At 34.7% G+C, this 21,532-nt stretch overlaps 1 protein-coding gene across 1 annotated transcript in view; it reads right to left on the bottom strand.

Moving 5' to 3' along the window:
• The window catches only part of LOC134529237 (glucose-6-phosphate exchanger SLC37A2), a 79,138-nt gene extending 59,271 nt beyond the window's left edge, over positions 1-19,867 (bottom strand). The window contains exons 1-3 of the mRNA XM_063363123.1: positions 19,794-19,867; positions 6,790-6,878; positions 3,189-3,270 (exon numbers count right to left, since the gene is read on the bottom strand). Of these exons, the coding sequence (XP_063219193.1) occupies positions 3,189-3,270; positions 6,790-6,878; positions 19,794-19,815 (193 nt within the window). The 5' untranslated portion in view covers positions 19,816-19,867. The remainder of the gene's footprint in view (positions 1-3,188; positions 3,271-6,789; positions 6,879-19,793) is intronic.
• Between the last annotated feature and the right edge of the window lie 1,665 nt (positions 19,868-21,532).

Genomic DNA, 21,532 nt, shown 5'->3' with positions numbered 1-21,532 from the left:
TTACAACCTGTTTTAGGCCAAAAATGGTCACAACGAAACCTTCGATTTCTCAGGAAGTATTTGAGATAAAAATCTGAAATTTTGGTTTTTAAGTGGCCTTATGTCACCAAACAAATAAACCAATTTTTATCAAAATTAAAAAACAATGGTTACATTTTCAATTGTTGTTGGATGAACTGACATGGAATAACCCACTAATGAGTTCAGATACTCTGTTAATGCTTTGGAAAAGTTTGATGATAATTAGAAAGAGTACTTCTTTGGTCAAAACAAATATTGTATAACAAAGTGACATAATTATGGTCCATTCAAGTAGTAACTAAATATTTCTTTAGTAGTCATGATATAAAATACACAAACGGTTTACCGGATCTATTAGTGGAAGTTATTTTCCAGAAGAGCAGATTGGAAATTATTTTCAAGAAGAGCATAAAGGAATTTCTAAAATACTGTTTTACTCTACAGTGTTTGTAAAGCCTAAAAAAATGATTAGTTTATGAGCCATGATCAACTGTCGAAAACTAGAAAAATTAAATTAACTATGTAGTATTAAAAACATTCACTGCTGAGTCATACATTCTCCCACCACTTTACTTGAACCTCATTTTAGAAATGCTAACATATTTTTTATTAAGATCATATACAACAGTCATGATCATTCAAAATACATGCTAAGGTCATGGAAAAACAAAGATGGTGGCTGATGCTTCACATATAACTTTCTGCCAGTAAGGTTTTAGAAATTTAACAGAAAATAAAAACATATTTCTTCATGCGATAAAAATGAATTTGATTTTGTAAAAAAGGAGAGGTCAAAAGAATGTTTTTGTGGCACACAAATGTGATTTTCTCGAAAAAGCAGTGATGAAAGAGGATTAATAACCTAAGTTAATGGATGCAATTGAAAGTGAACGAGATAATTAATGTAAAAATTAATTCCATGAAAGGTTTTAAATGTATTGAAAGAAGGTAAGGAAATGCAGCAATGTGTTATTTTGCTCAAGCACTACAGGATGACTCCCCACAATTGTTCTACTTTTACTTGAAACAATCACCTGCCATGTGCAGAGTAAATGGTTACAACTGGACGCTAAGGCAAAGAGGAAAGAAACATAATGCAAGCTGGATTTAACAATGTGCAAAAAAGGTTTTCCTTTACATTAGGTCACTTTCTGATGATAATATACTCTTGAAAACCATGAAATGGCTGTGGTGTGAAGGTGAAAAAATGTCTCCGCCTCCAACCAAATCAACATAATAAGAGAAACACAGACATCTAATAACTACAGCTCTTATTTAAAACAAAAATCACCACACAATCAAATTCCATTAGTACTGAGTAAGCTTGAAAATGTGAAACCTTCATGCCGATGTTGAATGCTGTTTGTAGTTTGCTACTGTGCTGGCAACATTTGACTGGTTTAGAGAACTGACTATATTATGCTTTTACATGAAAGTGATTTCCTCCCAAACAGCCATATAATAACAGGTCTTATCATAACCTAACAGATACTTTACTTGAGCCTATTTCTATTTTAGTGCTGTTTTGCAAAGGTTGGCAGCCTGTTAATTTATTTGGCTGCTGAAATTTGAAGTTTTTAAAGTCAATGCCTTTTACTGACAAAAAAAAATTTATTTATAAAAAGTCAGCTTCGTAAATTTGTAATAAATAAGAAAAAATAATTTTGTAAAGGTAAAATGAAAAATATGACAACATGGTTTTGACACAACAGACGAGTGAAGTGTCTTTGTCACCAGCGCTAGGCTTTGGTTTGTTTCATGCCACCAGTGATTGCGTTGCTGCCGTTGATGGAGGCAGTGGACTAATTTTTTAAAGGATGCAATAAACTGAAATTTTCTGCTTGGTCAAGCAGCTCCTTATTTCAACTGCTCCATTTTAATTTGTACTTTTGTGTACAAATATTCAAAGCCTTAACAGCTCGTTGGCCGTACCCAAAAACTGTTAAAACATGTGAAATTTTAGACAGACTTTTCTGACTGAAGGAGAACCCGGACAGTGATGGTAAGTTGCAGGGAACTTTTGTCAGTTACCTCAAACAGAGAGTGGTTCGTCATTTTCGTATCGTCAATTTCTACTTCAGTGTGTGGTGAAACTTCCGCAGCCAGGAAAAATGTAAGAAATAGTAACTTTATTTGCAAGAAAAATAGGCGTAAAATAAAACTGCATAGGATGGTACCCTAGGGCTGTTGTCATCGCACTGGCAGATCTAACAGTGTCGCACGAGTCAGGAACCACATGAAGGGATGCACTACAGACTTGCGGATTATTTCTTTTTCTTTTGAACTAATCAAGGTGTCAAGAAAAACTTATGTTTCTTTGCAGACACTTATAGTTCATGGTAAATGAGACTTTTGGAAATAGACTGAGCATGACACATTATATTTCTTTCTGTATAAAATTGTTTGTATCAAATTTTTCAACGATTTATATATATATATTTTTTGTAATTCATAACCCAACATAATTTTGTTTGAAATGATTGTTTTTACGTTGCTATGGTAGGACACTAGCAACATAGAAAATTAAGGAGTATAATTTTTAATGTTTATATAGAGGAAATGGGCTCAGGTTTTGATGTTTCCAAATAACATATTGATTTTTTTATTAAAAAGTTAATATATTCTGTTTTGCAAATAAATTATTTGAAGAGCTAAAAGTATATGCAAGCAAGTATAGCCTTTTTCTTTAGCCTTTGGAAGCTTGGGGTGTTTCATATTTTTCTGGTTTTTACTTTAAGAAACTACACAAATTCTGGACCAAGCCATATAACCTCCCTGTGGGTGTTTAGGTTAACTGAATTTAACACCGACCTATTAGGGGTGACTGGTTTTTCAAAGTTTTCTGAATGTTTAATTTTTGAAAAGGAAAATAATGTTACAATATTTTTCCACCTTCAGTTAGCCCACACTACTTTAACAGAAACTAGAAAAAATTTCTTTAAAAATAGGTACCTTTACTTAAGATCAACACACATACTTGACTTTTACCAAATTTTTACAATAATTTTGTTATCACACAGGGGAAAAAGTATTTAAAATCTAATGCCAATACAAAAATTTCTAAAAATGTATATGGTAAATGTGTTTCAAAAAGAACCAATCAAATGATAAGTATCCGTTTGTGATGGATAAAATTACTTTTAAAAACATATTTCTGTCAAACTTACCTCTTTTTCCCTTTCCAAACCAGTTGCCAACAACTGTAACTACACCCGGCCAGCCAGTTGTCTGGAATATTCCTGCAAAAATCTATAATCATAAAACAAAATGACATTATTGCTCCAGCCTACATATTTCAAAGGGCCACATTTCCCTGAAAATTATTTGAGATATGATAAACATGACTTAGCTTTATTAAATTTTACATAAATGGCCAGGGTATTCCTTTACTACATCATAAATAAAACAATCAAAAACTCTTTGCTTTGAATTAGTATTCAGTAATATAAAATAGCATCTATTTAAGTAATTTATTATAATCAAATGTGTATTTACCTATGTTGGCACTAGTGTACACAAATAGGATGGAAGTAGTTGTTGTATTATATTACTGTAAAAATAAAATGTTTTCTCAACAGAATTAAAGGGATATGGCCTGTGCCGGAAATTAGGAATTTTAACACTTTTTTTTTCCTAATTTTATATAATTTTAAATTATTTTTGGGAATTTTATTTGCTCTATAATTTGGTTACTAAAGGGCGATTAACACTTTGTTAGTCTGGTGTACCCCCCTAAGTTAAACTTTGTGCCAGTAGTCTGAAGCACCTTTCCCAGAGACGTATCTGATATTTTGCAGATCTAATACTTTGCTGGCAGCCAGCTTAAAATTTCCCTCGCTTACAGGCACGTCCCAGTCCTGTAACGTTACTTCACTTCATGACTAAAACCGCCTACAGCAGCTCTGGACGAGCTGTTACCATTTCTCAGAGGCAAGATGACCATCGCCTTTACGGTCACGAATACGTATTAGATTCACTCCCCTGGAAGCACGTCATGGAAGCTTGTTCCCAGCCTCGTTGCGTTTTCCCCCCCTCTTGAGTTTTAAGAATTCGCCTAAGACCAATGACCGGTCATACACTCCAGCAGGCAGCGACCGTCTCCAAGGACGCCTCGCATAAAAAAATGTGTGTGCCAAGATGGACCGCACACGATACCTAGCGGCAAACTCGCTAACCGCCCAGCCAACTTATCCTGTAGGCCGCCAGAGCGCAGCACTAGACTGCGCCTTTTATTCCCTTGGTTTAAGCAGACGCCTTGGGCGAGTCGATTCTTTTTTATTTCTGACACCTCTCAACAGGTAGCGCTAAAGTCGGCCAGTGTTACCAACTTCGAGACATCCCCTCTCGGGGAACTTCGGGACCTTTCGGTCCGGACTCCCAGCCCCCTCCCCCCCAAAATGATTCAAGATTTACTTTTAATTACGAGACGCGGTTCTCCGCCGGACACTTCGCGTCGCGACTGCAGACGGACCTTTTCGCGATTATCGGCGAATCAACGAGACACTGCAAGACTTCCATCCGGCCGCAACCGACTATGTAGTCGCTTATATAAGGGATGCAATCCCTGTAATTTTTTTTAAGTAGTTTAGTCCGTCTGCGTAGTACAAAGTGTAATAGCTATTTTTCTTTTAAATTAATTTTTTTGAAATGAAGAAATCAACCGCGCCCAGCCGCGTATTCGCGGGATCCAGTTCCTGGCTGGCGACGCATCGGTAAACAGAAGCCAACTCCCCTGTATGGTGAGTGACAATCCGCGACTTTCCTCAACCTCCCCTTAACTTTTCCGGGCATTTTCTGCCCCGTATACTGTCTGTGTTCAAGTTCTGATCAGTTTTGATTCGGACTGTTCCAGACAGGGTCCGAGAGCCGGACGCCGAATTGGCATTTTCATCTCCCTTCCACAACAGGACACAAGCGCCCTGGCATCATGTACCCGCGTGATCTCCGATCTCCGGTGCTTCTGTATCTTTTGACCCTTTTCTGAACTTTCTTTAAATTACGTCATCAGATGCAGTTAATTAGATAAACATAATTTCTGGACTTTAAGTACATACCTCAACTGGGATTATTTAGACATATTTGTATTTTTTTATTGGTTTATGTATTTTTAGTAAATGAAACGTTTGATAATTCCATGTATGGCCGGCCATTAATTTTTTTTGAACATACCTGAGATCTGTTTAAGAATGTAATTAATATTGTACGTTAATATTTTCTTGTATCTGTTATAAGTTTCCTCAGTATGGAGTAATTATATTTCAGACGGAATCACACCTTGTTTTTTTTGTTCATTTCTAATAAACTGGTGAAACCTAAAGATCCACCTAGCAAGGCAAAGATGGTAATCAGACCGTGGTTTGCTGCTACGAAAATAATAGCAGTTAGCATGGTCAGAACCTTGCTACAGGCCTCAAAGTTGATTTTTGTCCTAGGCTTCACAATTCTCAAAAACAGCCCTGACTTGTGGGTTAAAAAAATTAAAACAGTAACTTCAAGCACATTAATGAAAACTTAAAAGGTAAAGAAACACAAAAGAATGTAAACATAACTGCAAGGCACACATACGCACATTCACAACAACAATTACAATGGGTGACTGGGGGCTGAAGGGATGTTGCTAGTCACCCCATTTTAACACTAATTTAAATTTAACCCAATCTTAATATGAAAATAAAAAAAATTTATACAACCACAAAACAACCTTAACACACACAAATTCATCTTCAGTATGGTTAAGATTGTCATCAAATTAGTCCAAATCATTCAAGATTATTTAAGTAAAGTTATTTCCAGTTTAAAAATTTACATAAATACACATATTAAATAAAACACTTATTTCATAACTTTAATTAATGTGTTTGCAATCTGTATTGTTGAGTTATGTTATCTGAAACTAATTGTTTAAAATAAAATTTATAATTAATTGTTACTGTAGCTAATGGTATTTTCTAAAACTTTTTATGTAATTGTTGCTTGTCACCCTGTATTTGCTACAAGTCATTAAACATGTAAATTAGTAAATTCAAGGGTAGAAAATGTGTGTATGCATGTCTATAATCCTGAATACTTAACCTTAAAAATACTCAGTTAATTAATTAATAATTAATAATTTTAAGTGACAAATATAACCTGTGATTTATTTAACCGAACCAGAAATGTCCAGCTAAAACCTTCAATTAAGATGATAAATAAGTTCTTAAAATAACTAGGTTTTTGTTAAATTTGGACATTGTAGAAAATGTTACAAAAGTGAGTTTCCTACAATTTGGTAATTCAAGTACAACTTGTTAAAAAGTTATATTGATACTGCAATCTGTACAATAAAAAAACTAGGTAAATGAGCTTAGTTTGGGCTATTCTATTTTAATTGACTGCCTTCCGGCATTAACGGCATTACCATTAGTAATAGCTTAATGAATTACCTTAATTTAGTGAATGTTTAACTTGCATTAGTATTTTCACTTATATAACAGATAGGAAGATAACAACTGATTTATTCAGAAGTGCCACTACAGGGGGCAATAAAAGTTACATTAGTCCAAATAAGTAAATGACCTAAAATTTTTAATAAGAACTAACTTATTTTCATTGAGTCAATTATACTGTTATGGCACAGTTATATAAACAACATGGGAATAAACTAGATAAACATTTAAAATGTACTGCATACATATCATACACACAAAAAAAAATTGTAATCTCTCTGATATGTCTATCTAAATCTAAATTAACTGCTACTGAATTATATTCCAAAAGCAAAACACTCACCTGTACAAAAATAAAATACCATAAATTGTGTATTTCATATGATCGAGCAATACCAAAGAGATAGCTGAAGATTCCAGAGCCAATCATTCCTAATGACAGGAAAAATCTTAGATCAACTCTCTCTGCAACATAGCCACTGGAAATGATGATGCATTGTTATAAAACACTGCAATTTTATAATCAAAAATTTATAACTAATGCATGTATTCTAACATGTAATGAAGCAACAGGGAGTTTTATCAATGGAAACTGTTGGTACCTAAGTTGACAGTTCTAAAAATCATAAAAAAATTTAACCAAAAAAAGTAAACGATTTAGTAGAAAATGATTTTATTATGTCTTACATTATGTTCTAAATAAAAAAAAACAATGTTTCATAACACCCCAGTGAATCTCCACAACAAGGACAATTCCTAGAAATTTAAATTCATCTTTGCTAATGTCATTAAAATAATAAATTAGTATATATACAGAATTTTTTTTTCCACACACACTAGATTTTTATTCCAATATACATTGAAAATACCAACTTTTTGTACACCAGAATAAAAATTAAAAATGACTTGCTTTTGGCTGCAAATGTGCACCAACTGAGCTAGGCAAGAGCCGGACCACGCGGTGGTCGCACAAGATGATATTGCTTAGCTGTCTGACAAAGTCCCGCTAAGGGTTAAAAAAATACTGAATTGAACATTTTGCTGGCCGAGGCGAGCCCCGAGGATAATATAAAATTGATTGAGGTTGAATTACGTTAACAGATCAAAGTACAGCTCGGCGATGCAAAAGGATGACGTCCCCGGGGTGCGGGAGCGTCTCACCTCGACCGTTGTTAGTTGCAGACTGGGCCGAAAGGGCGCTCTCCCACTGACGACATGGCATCTTCCGCCGAACCACAGACCCATTACATTAGTTTAGTTTTGTGCCGTGGGTAAACAAGAAAAGCACTCTTAAAATACTAATAAAAATACATGCCCCCTCGTTAGTTAGCTCCATGCGAACATACAGTTATTACTAAACTAAAATATAAACAGGATCCAGGTTAATTCAGTTCCGGTCCGCTATGGCGCAGGTGTTGTACCGATGCACTGAGCTTATAGTGGAGTAGAAATAAAAAAAAAGGTGGAACTAATTCCCATAAAAACGTTTTTGGTCTTAAACTAATCTTTACATGCTCGCTTATTCTGTGCTGAAAATATACATGAATATCACTGTGCAAAAAAAAGTTATTTGCATTATTGTCTAGGTCTGTATTTATCATAACTTGTGTAAAGAGCATGCAGATTTTTTTATTTCGTTCTTTGTTTTCAGATGGATGGCATCTGCATCTGAAAAATTCTAAGATATAATATCTCCAACATGAATGACGAAAACTGTTTCTTGTGCTCCGACATTCTTGGTGATGGTGCTGCATGTGTGAAATTTACTGCTAAAGGTCTAGCGGGCATTACAAATGTAGCATACAGCGAGAAGATGAAGTACATAAACTCTTGAATCCTATGCCTACTGGTATTGTGAAAGTACATAGTGAATGTAGACGTGTATATATCAACCCACTAAAAATTAAAAGGGATGCAAAAAAAAAGACAGTACAAGAACCGACTGCTTCGACCAGCTCAAGACTGTTGCGTGGAAGTGTACAGTCATTCAGTTTCAAAGACAATTGTTTATTTTGTGGAAGTTTAATAACAGATAGTGAGTATCGAAAAAAATCTGCAGTTATACCTGTGCCTACTTTTCAGTTTCAAGAGACTATTGTTCTGATATGCAATACTAGAAGTGATTTGTGGGCAGCAAATGTTCATGCCAGATTACTGTCTGTTATTGACTTACCTGCTGCAGAAGAAAAGTATCACCAAGTATGAAGTATTAATTTTAGGAAAGGAGATTCCATTGCAATTAGATACAGACATTATAGAGTAAAGAAGTTTCTACATCAATGGGACATCCTCATGACAATGTTAAGCAGGAAGCTTTTGTAAGATTATGTGAATGGTTACAAGAAAATAGTGAAGATTCAATGACAGTTCAAGAACTAGCGAAAAAGATGCAGGGTTTCTTGCCAGAAGGAAACGAGCCTTACAATCCTCGTCACCTCCAGAAAAAGTTGAAAGAGTGGTTTGGGAATGAAATCACAATTTCATCTAAAGATGGGAAACCGAATATTGTAACCTTTGGGAGAACTGTTTCAGACATAATTTTGGATTACCACCAACAGACAAGACTGGCAGATCCTAATCAATAAAAATTTCGAATAATCGAATCAGCTGCAAAATTGATTCAAAGTGAAATTAATTTGTTGTGTAGCAGTATGGATTTGTATCCTAGTGCATCAGATATTGCATCCCTTGAAGAAAACAATAAAATCTTACCACCTGTCTTACAGACATTTATGGATACCCTTATGACTAAGACTGGAAGTGATTTAAAGAAAGCTGCGATAGGCCAGGCTATAATGCAAGCTTGCCGGCCTCGTTCTTTCATATGCCCGATTCCTCTTGGCATTGGTGTACAGATTCACAGAGATATGGGATCTCGTTTACTTATTGATGAACTGTATAGGCTAGGATTTAGTGTATTGTATGATGAGGTACAAAGATTCTTACAGTCTTCAGTTATGGAGGAAAGGAATGTAGATGTGATACCATTAGGCTGCTTTCCCCAATGGGTTGCTGATAATGTTGACCACAACATAGTCACCTTGGATGGTCATAACACTTTTCATGGAATGGGTATTATAATGTGCACATCTGGAGAATATGGTAATGCATCATATTTCCTAACAGAACAAATTAAACGACTGAAAAATCGCCAACTTGCAAATTAAATTTCAAGAAAAGCGAAGATACCACTGCACTTCATTCAGTCCCCGAATTCTACAACCACGAATAAACTCAAATTTGAAAGTTTGGTTTATGAACCTATTCAAAATAATATGCTTGATGTTTTGTGGAGCTGTAGTAAATTATTTGGACAACCTCGTCCAGGATGGCTAGGGTTTATGCAAACTGTTGTTGTGGGTGAGTTTTCTGGTAAAACAGTTACTTCTTTCCTACCAATGATTGACTTAAATCCAACATCTCACAGTTGTGTGTATACAACATTGAAGTTTGTATGTGAGGAAGCAAGAAGGCTGAATGTAGCTACTCCCATCGTAACATTTGATCAATATAAAGGCAATGGAAGTAATTTGTTCCAATAATGAAGGTGAATTTGATAACATGTGGTTCGACTTGGTGGATTTCATACACTAATGTCTTTTCTAGGAACTATTGGTGATTTGATGGGTGGATCAGGCATTGAAGAAGTTTTGCAGACTGTATATGCTACAAATACAGTGCCACATATGTTAACTGGGAAGGCTTACTCGCGTGCACTTAGAGGGAATTTCCTCATTTCTTCAGCATTGACAGCTCTAATAATTACAGATATATTGAATTGCAGTTCACAAATTGAAGACAATGCTGACACAAATGCAAACGATCGCTCATCAAGTAGCAATACGTGTGAACCTATGGAAGTACCAATGGATGGAGACCTACACTTAAACTATTTGATGGAACTTCATGATAAACTGATCAGAGGCTAAATTGATTTGAAGGAAGTAACTTCATCAACTGTTCTCTTGAAATTGTCTTCGCTTATAGAAAAAAGGAAACATCTGAAATCGCAGAGTCGCACTTCAAGACTTTGGATATTGTATTTGAACATGGTAGGCATAGTAAAGACATTTATTTGGGCAGAGCGAACAGGGAATTTTGAAATGCACCTACAGGCAGTAGAACATATGGTTCCCTTTTTTGCTAGTTTTGGCCATAATAACTATGCGAAATGTGCACGCATATACCTACAACAAATGAGAAAACTGAAAGAAACAAATCAAGAAGTATTCAAAATGCTGAATGATGGTCACTTTACTGTAAGGAGTCACGAAAGGAAATGGGCCGGTGTCTGGACCGATATGTGTATTGAAAAAACACTAATGCGCTGTAGTTAAAGTCGTTCAGGCATAACTCACGGTGGAGGTATGACAGAAAGTCAACGTGCAACATGGGTTATGAGCCATTCAAGATGTAGTGAAATAGCATATGCTATGAGTTTGCTTACAGGCATTTCTCGTATTAGCAGTGAGCAACATACAGAAATATCTGATGCCAGGATGGCGAGGGATTTCCAAGATATGAAGGCAATCATGGAATTTTTTAAATTACACAATCCATTTAATAATTGTTATTCTTCTGATTTACGGAATATTGTCAGTGGTATTACAGATAGTGAGTACAAAGTGACTGCAGAAAATGCTGATATTATTGGAAGAAACATTCAAGACAAACTTACTGGAAAGTGTTTCAAAAATGTGACCATGTTAAAATCCGAACAAGCCGTGACTATGAAAGTATTGAAGAAGGGTATTATCATTGCTGGCAAAACCCAGCTAATTGATAGTCATCTTCTAACTCAAAGGATGCTCGTTTGCCTCTCCTTGGATAATACCTCAAACTATGCAAGGGAATACTTCAGTTATGAGCTGTCTACTGTACCACCATCATTATTTGATCCAAGTACACAGTTAATGAGAAAAACTGACAAATCATCATTAGCAAGAGCACTTGATAGTATTGCTATACATCAATCGAAACATTCTCAGACAAATGAACGTACATACTTTGTCCTTGATGGTGGGGCGTTGCTTTACAAATTAGCATGGTCTAAAAGTGGCACTTTTGGTGATGTGATAAGACAGTATGAATCATACGTTGCCACGCAGTATGGAAAAGCAACTATAGTTTTTGATGGTTATCTTACACCAAGTACTAAAGATATGGAGCACAAATCACGAGTGAAGCAGTCAGCTGTTGACGTTATATTTGATGAAAATTCACCTGTAATTATCAAAAAAGAAACCTTTCTTTCCAACAAGGAAAATAAACAACGATTTATCAATTTGCTTGGACAGTATTTTCAAGATAAAGGACATTCTGTAAATTATGCAGATGCAGATACGTTAATTGTCAAAACAGCTTTAAATATTGCTGAAGAACGGCACACCACTGTAGTAGAAGATGATACCGATATCTTAGTCTTGCTACTAAACCATTCCAGTAAAAACATTTCAATGCAGTCTGCCACACACAGTGATCATGTACGTAATATTCAAGGCATGCAGAAATCAATTGGCAAAGAAGGTTGCAAGATTATACTTTTTGCTCATGCATTAACAGGGTGCGACACTACTAGTGCGCTCTTTGGTAAAAGTAAAACTTTTGTGTTTCAACATATTTGCAAATTGGATACATTATGCAATTGGGGTTCTGTATTTGGCTCTCAAAAAAATGTGAGTAGGGATGAATTGGTAGACATTGGTTGCAAAATTATTGTATCACTGTACGGTGTAAATTTTAACTCGTGCACCTTGAATACGCTTCGTTATGACCATTACATAAAGAAAATAGCTTCTTCAAAGAAGGAATTCGATATTTCCCGTTTACCTCCAACCGAAAATGCAGCAAAATACCATCTGCTACGAGTGAATTTGCAATGCATTGTTTGGAAAACGCTAGACGCGACAGCAACAGATCCTTCTTTATGGGGATGGCAGAAGGTAAATGAAGAATTTCAACCAATTATGACATGTATTAGTCCTGCCCCAGATAGTCTGTTAAATATGATACATTGTTCCTGTCAAGTTACAATTGATGAACCATGTTATAATATGAGATGTACGTGCCGCAAATATGGACTCTCATGTACATCACTATGCAAAAAATGTTGCGGGAAAGATTGCATAAACACAGCAGGAAAAGATGATGAAAGTGAATATCACGAACTGGATATTTAGTAATATATGTTAAGATGAAAGGTTAATATTTTTTAAATATTTTGTTTCCTTAAACCGAAGAACACTTGGATTTAGTATCTATGTTATTGAAACATTGACTAGTTTGTTATAATGAAGTAATATGTGCTTAATTTGTTTTAACCAGATATTAATTTACATTTTTAATATTTTGTTCTTTGGTGTATTTTATACAAAAGTAATTACTAAAATTTTAGTGGAAAATTTTATTTAAATAGCTTAAGAACACTTATACATGACATATCATTGAAACAGCACCTACTTTGTTACTATGAAGTAATTCTTGAATAATTTTTTTTTGCAGTCACATATGAATGTATATTTTTAACATGTTATTTGGTCTGTTTTTATTCAGAAAATATTAAAAAAGTCTTTGTGGTAATTAGTTTCACGTTCAGGTGTTTTTTTCTCTATTTCTACTCTACTATTAAAACGCCATCTTCCGGTAGTTCGTGGCGCGCTGTTTGAAAACACACGACTACCTACTTCGGTAATTCCATGCCGGGAAGGAACGGGTGAAGGTCAAGGAAGGGAGTTTAGTCCAACCAGGCTTATGGGGTGAAGCCCCAGTCGACGTCAATATATTTGTCTCCAGTTCGATTCTGAGCACAAGTGAAGTCTTTGTGAACTGTGTCTCAATTGTGTCTTTCTCCATCTGCTGGACAGGCCGCAGTCCCCCACACTTCTCTCCACCTCCTTCTTGTATTTATTTTTTCTACCCCCTGGCAGCAAGTCATTCCTTCCAGTTCCTTGTCCTTTCATAAAACTACCATGCAGAGAAACTTGTCCAAGCTGGGGGAATTCTCTGAGGTGTGTTTTACACCGACATAAGACAGTAAAGTTTCCATAAATCAAAGAGGGATGCAGCAATATGTATGCATCTTGCGGAGCCCTGGCTGTGGTGTTCATCAAGAAATGTTGCAGTTACAAGCGTGGGAAATAAAAAGCACGAGAAAACTATATTGTTGGCGTCGTGAAAACCTGTTGTGATAGATATGCGAAGATTGCCTCCACCTACGATGTCAGTTCTCGGTCATTTACAATGGCCAAAGAGGAAAAGTTAACTCAAAACTGTTCAAGATAAGATGGTGCTGACTGTGCACACATAAATCCTGGCTTAGTCCCCCCCCCCCCCCCCCCCCCCCGTGTCAACAAGCGCCTGCCAGGTAAACGGGCAGACGGAACGTAAAATAACAGCACACATAACAAACAAGATGGAGACTGGAGACTGGAGATGTGAAGCAGCAGTGAGGGCATCTCCCTTGTGTTTAAAGTGTGACAAATGTGACCGCTGAGAGGATGGGTGACTCAAAAGGTCAGACCAAACAGCTTTTTTACAAGGTTACAGGGAGTTTAAAAATATAGAACAGCCAAGCAAAGAAATGCGCTGAAGCGATGTCATTGTTTTTTTACAGCTTCAGAATAACAAACTAATGATTAATCTAAATTTTAACACGGATAATCCGAAGACTGGATAATCTGGGGCCAGATAATCAAGAGTTTACTGTATATTGAAAACAAAATGCACGTATAAATAAATGTTTACACAGTTATATTATAGAAAGTGATGTTTTAATAGCATCAGCTACAATGAGGTTAATTTTCTAGTAACTATGCATATTTTACACTGCCTACACAATTCAGTATTACAATATTGTCATGTATCAGTATTTAAAGTTAAAATAACATAAGTATAAACTAAATTTGAAATGACTTTATATAGTTTAAAAATTTATTTAAGATTTATAAAAAATATTACTAACATTTCATAAAATAGCAATATGTGTAAAATAAAATGACCACTACAAATATACAAACAAAAGAGTAAACATACTCAACTCATCACGAAGTTGTAACAGTTGTAAAAGAAGTACACAATAGGCACTTAAATATTGCGTACCTATCCATAAACATAAACAATGTATATATTTTTTGAAAACAACTTTAAATACAACTAAATATAATTTGTCATGGCTTTTGGGGCAACATAATTAGAATATGTGGTGTATGTAAAGTACTAACAGTAGTCATCTATAAGCTATGAAATAATTCTACAGGATTCAGGCATGAAAATTTAATGGCGCTAATTCAATAATATTCAAGCCAGTGCCAAAAAAATTAAGAACTGATGAAATAAATTGAGTCTACATTGGTAATTCAAAAAACTTTTCAGTTTTTACATGTAAGCATTATCAACCTTAAAAATAAGACTAAAAAAGAATTACCATTATTTACAGACTTAAGAATACTAACATTACAATTCAGGCTAGCCACATCTTACACACGTTAATATAGAAAATATTTCAATTGTTAAATACATTTAAAATATACTTGATTCTCAAAAACTGCTTCATCATCTGCCTTCAAATTGGTGAATAGCATGTAATAGCTACGAAAAATTGTACTTTAAATCGGTTTCAGTTGTTTATTTCATTGCAGCACTGTGAAGCTTTACCTTCACAACAATGTGTTTCTTAGGTTTCGCGCTACCTTCCTCTCAATTTATCCCTGTCACACTACTGTCATATCGGCACTGTGAATAGAATTAAAACATATTAAGGGGAGTCTGACTGTCCTATCTTGCCCAGGTTAAAAATGCTATGTTTCGTGTCCCATTATCTCAGAAACCATTAAACCTAACCCTTCTAGATTTTAAATATGTTATATTTTATATGTTTTTATCATACTGTACTAGAATCGATTGTTGTATGTGCTTTTGGAAAAAATTACTAATATTTTAAGAAATAATAGTATTTTTCCAAAAATTTGAATATAATTATTTTTCCAAATTAATTATTTCTAAAAACAACTTCATAATTATAGTACAGTTATTTCACAATTACTATCTCCAGCTATGCTAAAAGTTTGAACTTTGTAGTGTAAATAGTTTTTGAGATAATCGGTTAAATATGATAGAAAATGTAGTTTTCCATAAATCAAGCTCAAAGTTGGAAAGGACTATACATCAATAAAATCTCAAGTAAGGCTCCAAATTTTTGAAAATATACTATTCAGAATTCATTATATTTTTTTATTGAAGGGAGTACTTTAAAGTATTTAGATTGTATTCAGAAAGGTAAAAATAATTTTTTTTTTTTAGAATTTAAAATTTGAAAGTTAAAAAAAAATAATAATTTTCGAAAAATGCAGTTCAACTTTAAAAAATAAAAAAATTATAGATGGAAAAAAGCTTTTCGCAATAACACTCATATCATTTTATTCAGGAAAGTCGAAATTTTATTTTGGTATTAAAAATTAAAAAAGTCAATATTTTAATCTTTTAACTGTCAGACTCCCCTTAAGAAAATGAACATTTGGTCATCATTTCATTAATGGGATCCATTCTTACATAATTAACACAGAATGTAAAACCATACATAACACAGTAAAATTAACTCATATTTTTTTTGCAAATCGAACTCCCTGCTTTACACCAAATTGTTTACTGGGGAGAGACTTGCAGTATGTATTAAAACTGGACTCTTCTTAACAAGAATTAGAACCAGAACCTATTGCTCCTTACATTGTACGCGACTATGCTAACGAGGTCTGTCTGAGAACACTAAAGTAAACATTATAATTCTAATCTGGTATAAAAATCTTATTAAAAGTAACAGTAAAAAGTAAAATAGTAACATTGTGCCATTGAAATATCTAACACCTTTATTCTAGATTGTTTCGTGTGAGTTGCATTAACTTCAACCTTGTTTTATTTCTCTGTCTTCACTTTCACTTCAAAAACCAAAAATTGTGTTCATATAATAGCAGACAGTTCTGATGTAAAATAGGAAAACAACATCAGGCCATGTCCAGCGACTCCCCCCCATTATCTATTTGCTTACTGTACGCCCTGTGTCAAGCATGGAAGGGAGAGCCAGGCACGCCAACCTGACTCCTCTTCACCCCAGCCCTCATACACAAGGCGAGGGTGAGACTGCAGCCCAGAGAACGACATTTGACGAAAAACCAACAAGTTTAAAACATACTACATAAATTTACGTGCCTATCAGAATGTGAATATATAATTTTATTGGTGTAAAGTTAGTAGCAAGGTCCAGAGCAAACACCTAATTCATATGCTACATAACACCCTGCAACACTGTTCACAAGCCAGATATGTGGGGGCCTTATGAGTGTTACATTGTTATTTTACTTATCACAATTCCAAGTGAGCCAACCGAACCTAGCAACCTATCTGGTTCGCTGCTTGTTACAGACTGGCACCATATCAGGCCAAGCCAGAACACCTTGCGTAACCTATCATGTCTTCTATCAAACCTATTGCAAGTCATAGAGCAAAAAAACAGCACAACATTCATTTTTTAACCAGATATTCTCTAATTGTATTAAAATTATGTACTTTATATAACACCTTCACACACTACATTATCAAAACAGGTTCAAACCAATATTTAAAAAAAAATAGACTACAAAATAAAAGCCAGTAACATATACTCATTCTATACTTTAGTTCAATTGTTTAATCTACATTTCAACATCTAACAATACCTATATCCCTTTAAACATATAATATTATTGCAACCACAATTCATATTATTACTAAACTACGTATTTCTATTTTCATTTCTTCTCATTAAGGTGTTGGGCACGCCTCTAACCTGTATTTTCCTCTATGATTTGTAACAAGATTTTAATTTAAACCTTTTTTTGGGACTAATTCTTTGTATAGGTATTAGTTTGATTAGCAGAGCGATTTGTACACTTTATCTATTTGAGACTTTTAGACATTTGTTTATTTTTTAGTTTATGACTTAAAGAGCAATATTTTGTGTGTAAGCAGATTAGTGGCTAAGTTACCTTTATTTAAAAAAAAAAAAAAAAACCAATACAAAAAGGGTACCTAGTGTACCACAAACATTATGAGGAGTATGAGTTTCTAGTATCCCATAACTGTGAGGAGGTGCACCAACTTTTAGGGGGCTAATGCATGTTAATTTTGGTATGTTGCACTGGCGCGCGAAACGCATGCGCATGGGCGAAGAGCCGAGATGGAGACTGAGGCCGCGGCAACGCAAGAAGTTCCTACGACAAGTAGGCAGCAACATCTCAGCGAAGCGGGATGCTCAAAGGTGTGTTCAACGAGACTGGCCATAATCGCAGACTGGATCTACAGACCACCCACCCTGTACAAGTGTGGAGCACTGCCACTACGAGAGCCATAAACATCCAAGTAAGATCAGCCCTAATTAAGGTGCAAGTTCATCAGACACACTGAAGTCCGTAAAAGAGCCTTTAGTTTTTTTTATTTGGAATTTGACACTCATTATCATACGTGTGTGCATTTTCAATGACTGAACTTGCATTGCGAACACACGACTACTTATGATCATAGTGCGGAATTTTAAGTAAATATTTTTTTTAATTTTGCAAACCTGAACCTCCCACATTTTTGCAAGCATGAGTAACCATAAAATTTGAAAGTAGTGAAGTTAAGGCATTTATTCAGTATTCACAACTCTGTGTTGGGTTCATCTCTTTCGCGCAAGGTAAACGATCCTCTTGTGCTGCCAGAATACCAGACGCGCTGCACATGCGAACATTTGACCTAGTGCTTAAGCTGTCCAGGGTAAGAGAGGCTTTAAACGCCTGCAGTGCTAATGCAAGTGCAAGGTGACTTGCCAGGGTAACTGTTTTGGTACCTTGGGCGAAAATTTCAGGAATAGTTTGTGAACTATTATGTGTCTACAAAAACTCAAAGATTTTTTTTTTTATTATTTTAAGAAATTCTTCTGCAAACACAACTTTCAGGCGATCTAAGAACAAAATGATTTGTTTGGACAGTATTTCCACAGGTATGTAACATTAACTAACAGCGCTTGGTCTTGAGGTTTCTGAGCAGCCGCTTAAATTTGGACTTTTGTCATTTTCTATACTATTGTCGACTTGTCACAACTTAGCTCCTCCTACTTATGCCCCAAAACCATTTTAAAAAATGTTAGTTTTTTTTTGCACGCATGGCACCTCTCCAAGTTTGATAAACCATGGGGACTGAATATAGTGGATTTTAAGTATTGTATTTTGTTCAAGAGATTTTTAAAGCTTTTGAGACATCTTCATTCAGTGTTACGTCAACTTATCGTGCAAAAAATAGAATAATAAATTCTTCTACTAAAATGTTATGAACCAGAATCAAGCCATTTTCTTATTTATTACAGATGATCCTGAGCAATTCCCTCTGTGACCAACTCCCAATAGCTCATTCATAGGTTTTTGCGACAAAATGTGGTTTGGCCTGTTTTGGAGTAACTAGTTAGTTAATTTCACTTTGCAATAGACTCAGCCAGTCCTTGCCCACCAAATTTGAAAAAATTACATATGGCAGTTATTGTAATGTTACAGACCTTGCCAGTAATCAAAACTGAATTTTCACGGTAAGAGACAAGTGGTCCTATCACTATAACAGTGTCTTCCTGAAGAAGTTTAAAATATATGCCAAATATAAATATAAATAGCCTACTACAGTAAAACCAGAAAATTGAGAAGCCCGGGTACATTTCTGTCAAGGAACTTAAACCCTGTGCTAATATTAGTTGAAGAAACTTGGGTATTTATTTTCAAGCAGGCCTGTTTCAAAAACCAATGTTATCTTGCCAACATTATTTCAAATTTAATTTTTTTTACAAATTATTGAGGCTTTTACAATTTTAGAAAAATTAAAAGCTATAAGATTCTTTCTCTTCTTAAGTTTTTTAAATCTTTCTTATATTTTCCTTCCAGTCAATTGTCATACTATCATTAGTTGTGTTTAACTCATTACCGAGCATCATTTAACTACACACTACATTCTCGACTAAGAAATACAATGTTAAACTACAAAACTACTTGCCTCTATTTGATGTCAATGGTAATATTTGAAAGGCTATCTATGTTTAAGTTAAATTTTGTGCATTTGACTGACTCAAAGCAATGTCTGGTATGTTTCTCACAAGCAAAATCTGGGTTTTATACCCAATGGAAATCAAACCTGGATCTTGTAGGTGGGAGGCAAATGATCTGACAACTCAAGCACCACGGTTTCTTTATAAGAAAGCTTGAATGACAAAGATAAACTTAGTTATGCAATAGCTAAATAAACATTTTCAAATGTTACCACACTAAGACATATAAAGAGAAAGATAATACAAATTACCTGAAAAACATTGCAAAAGCATATGCAAACAGAAAAGAAGAATCCAGTATTCCAAGCAATGTGGCAGAGTTCTCACCATCTGCAAATAAGTTCAATAAAATACAAAGAAAATAATCAACAATTATAACAACTCACTCAGTTTATTCAATCCTATTTGACATTTATGTTGTGATTATATAATCTGTAAATAAAAATTTATCAATTAATTCTAACATAAGTTATTTTTAAGAAAATTTTAAAAATTGCAAGCCAAATATTTTCAAACACAATGTATTGCAGTGTTCGAGTCCAAATACTGAGTGTGTTTAATATTTCAAGCAAGCTATATAAATTAATTACACAATTCAGTCTGCATTAAAAAAGCATTTAAGATAAATCTTGAAAAGTAGTTTTTTATAATTGCATAGTACAATAATGTAACAAAAGTGACTAATAAATTCACACAACAGAATTCTAATAGCAGAATTTTAATAGCAGATGTATTTGAAGGTATTCATAATGACCTTGCGTGTCACCAGCCTAAATCAGACAAGAAATTAGAAAAATAAGATTTTTAAAAATATATATTTTTGATAGTAGTTTTGAAGGGAAAACACTCTTGCACAAATTTTGGTTTATTGCCAACCAACAAATTTTTATATCCTGTTTCTGAAAACAGTTTCACACAAAATCACTTGGCAGGAGAAGGCAATGTTTAAAATTGGATGCAACTGGTAGAAAAATGGACTATGCCATTAGCCCAAAACAACTCAGGCAACGCACAAGACCCAAGTAGATTGTCTGCTGCAACTGAGGGCACATCCTTCATCCGCAGAGGCAGCCAGGTGGCACAACCAAACTAGTGTGTAGATGTTAAAACACATAGTTTTTTTCTTGTCAATCACTAAACTTAGTAAAATTAAATTAAATATTGATCAATTTTCATGCTAGTGCCCTACACAACAGTATGATTAATTCTTATTGGCTGATAAATATAGATCCATCAGAATATTTTCTTGCACATGATCAAATAACTATGGACTGATATTTGACACAAAATGCCAGAAACTCAACAATGATCTAGAAATAAATCAAATATAAAAATCACAAATAAATCACTGAATATAACATTTACACACATGGAGACCTAGCACATAATTGAAAATAAACAATAAATAAAAGATGTGAATTCAGAAAATAAGCACTAACAAAGCCCTAAGTTTCCAAATATACAAATGAACACAATATTTGAAGAGTTCTAGCAATGGCAGGATGTTTTTAAAAATTGCAAAAGAGAGAGCAAAATATACACAGTGATACAAAAATAAAGTCACTTCTGGTATAAATCAAAAATAATTTTTCGTAGCAAAAAAACTTTAAAACGACTCATTTAAACATGCTGGGGAAAGAGGGTCCATAGCACAATAAGCACATCCTTCTCCAGGACTTCTCAATTAAAGATACTAATCTGTCAAACTATCATAATATGCTCAATACTTTAGGCAAATATAAAAATAACCCAGTAAGCTTCTACTTATCAAAAAAGTCACTAATGCTGTATCTCTCTTTGAAAATTAGGACAACACGCTGACGTCGTTCCAAGTGCACAGGTCGTTATGTCCCCTCGTCGCCTCACCAGGATGGGGGGGGGGGGGGGGGGGGGTTAGTTCGCAGCTTGAGTAGTCCTGCTGCGCTTGGGACGTTTTTGCGGGAAGCGGGCTCCAGGTGGCGCGCAGCGATGCAGAACACGGCAGTCGAGC

The sequence above is a fragment of the Bacillus rossius genome, chromosome 2, assembly GCF_032445375.1.
Source record: "Bacillus rossius redtenbacheri isolate Brsri chromosome 2, Brsri_v3, whole genome shotgun sequence".
Classification (NCBI taxonomy): domain Eukaryota; kingdom Metazoa; phylum Arthropoda; class Insecta; order Phasmatodea; family Bacillidae; genus Bacillus; species Bacillus rossius.
Note: the sequence above shows the minus strand (reverse complement) of the source record. Positions and strands in the feature narration are given on the sequence as shown.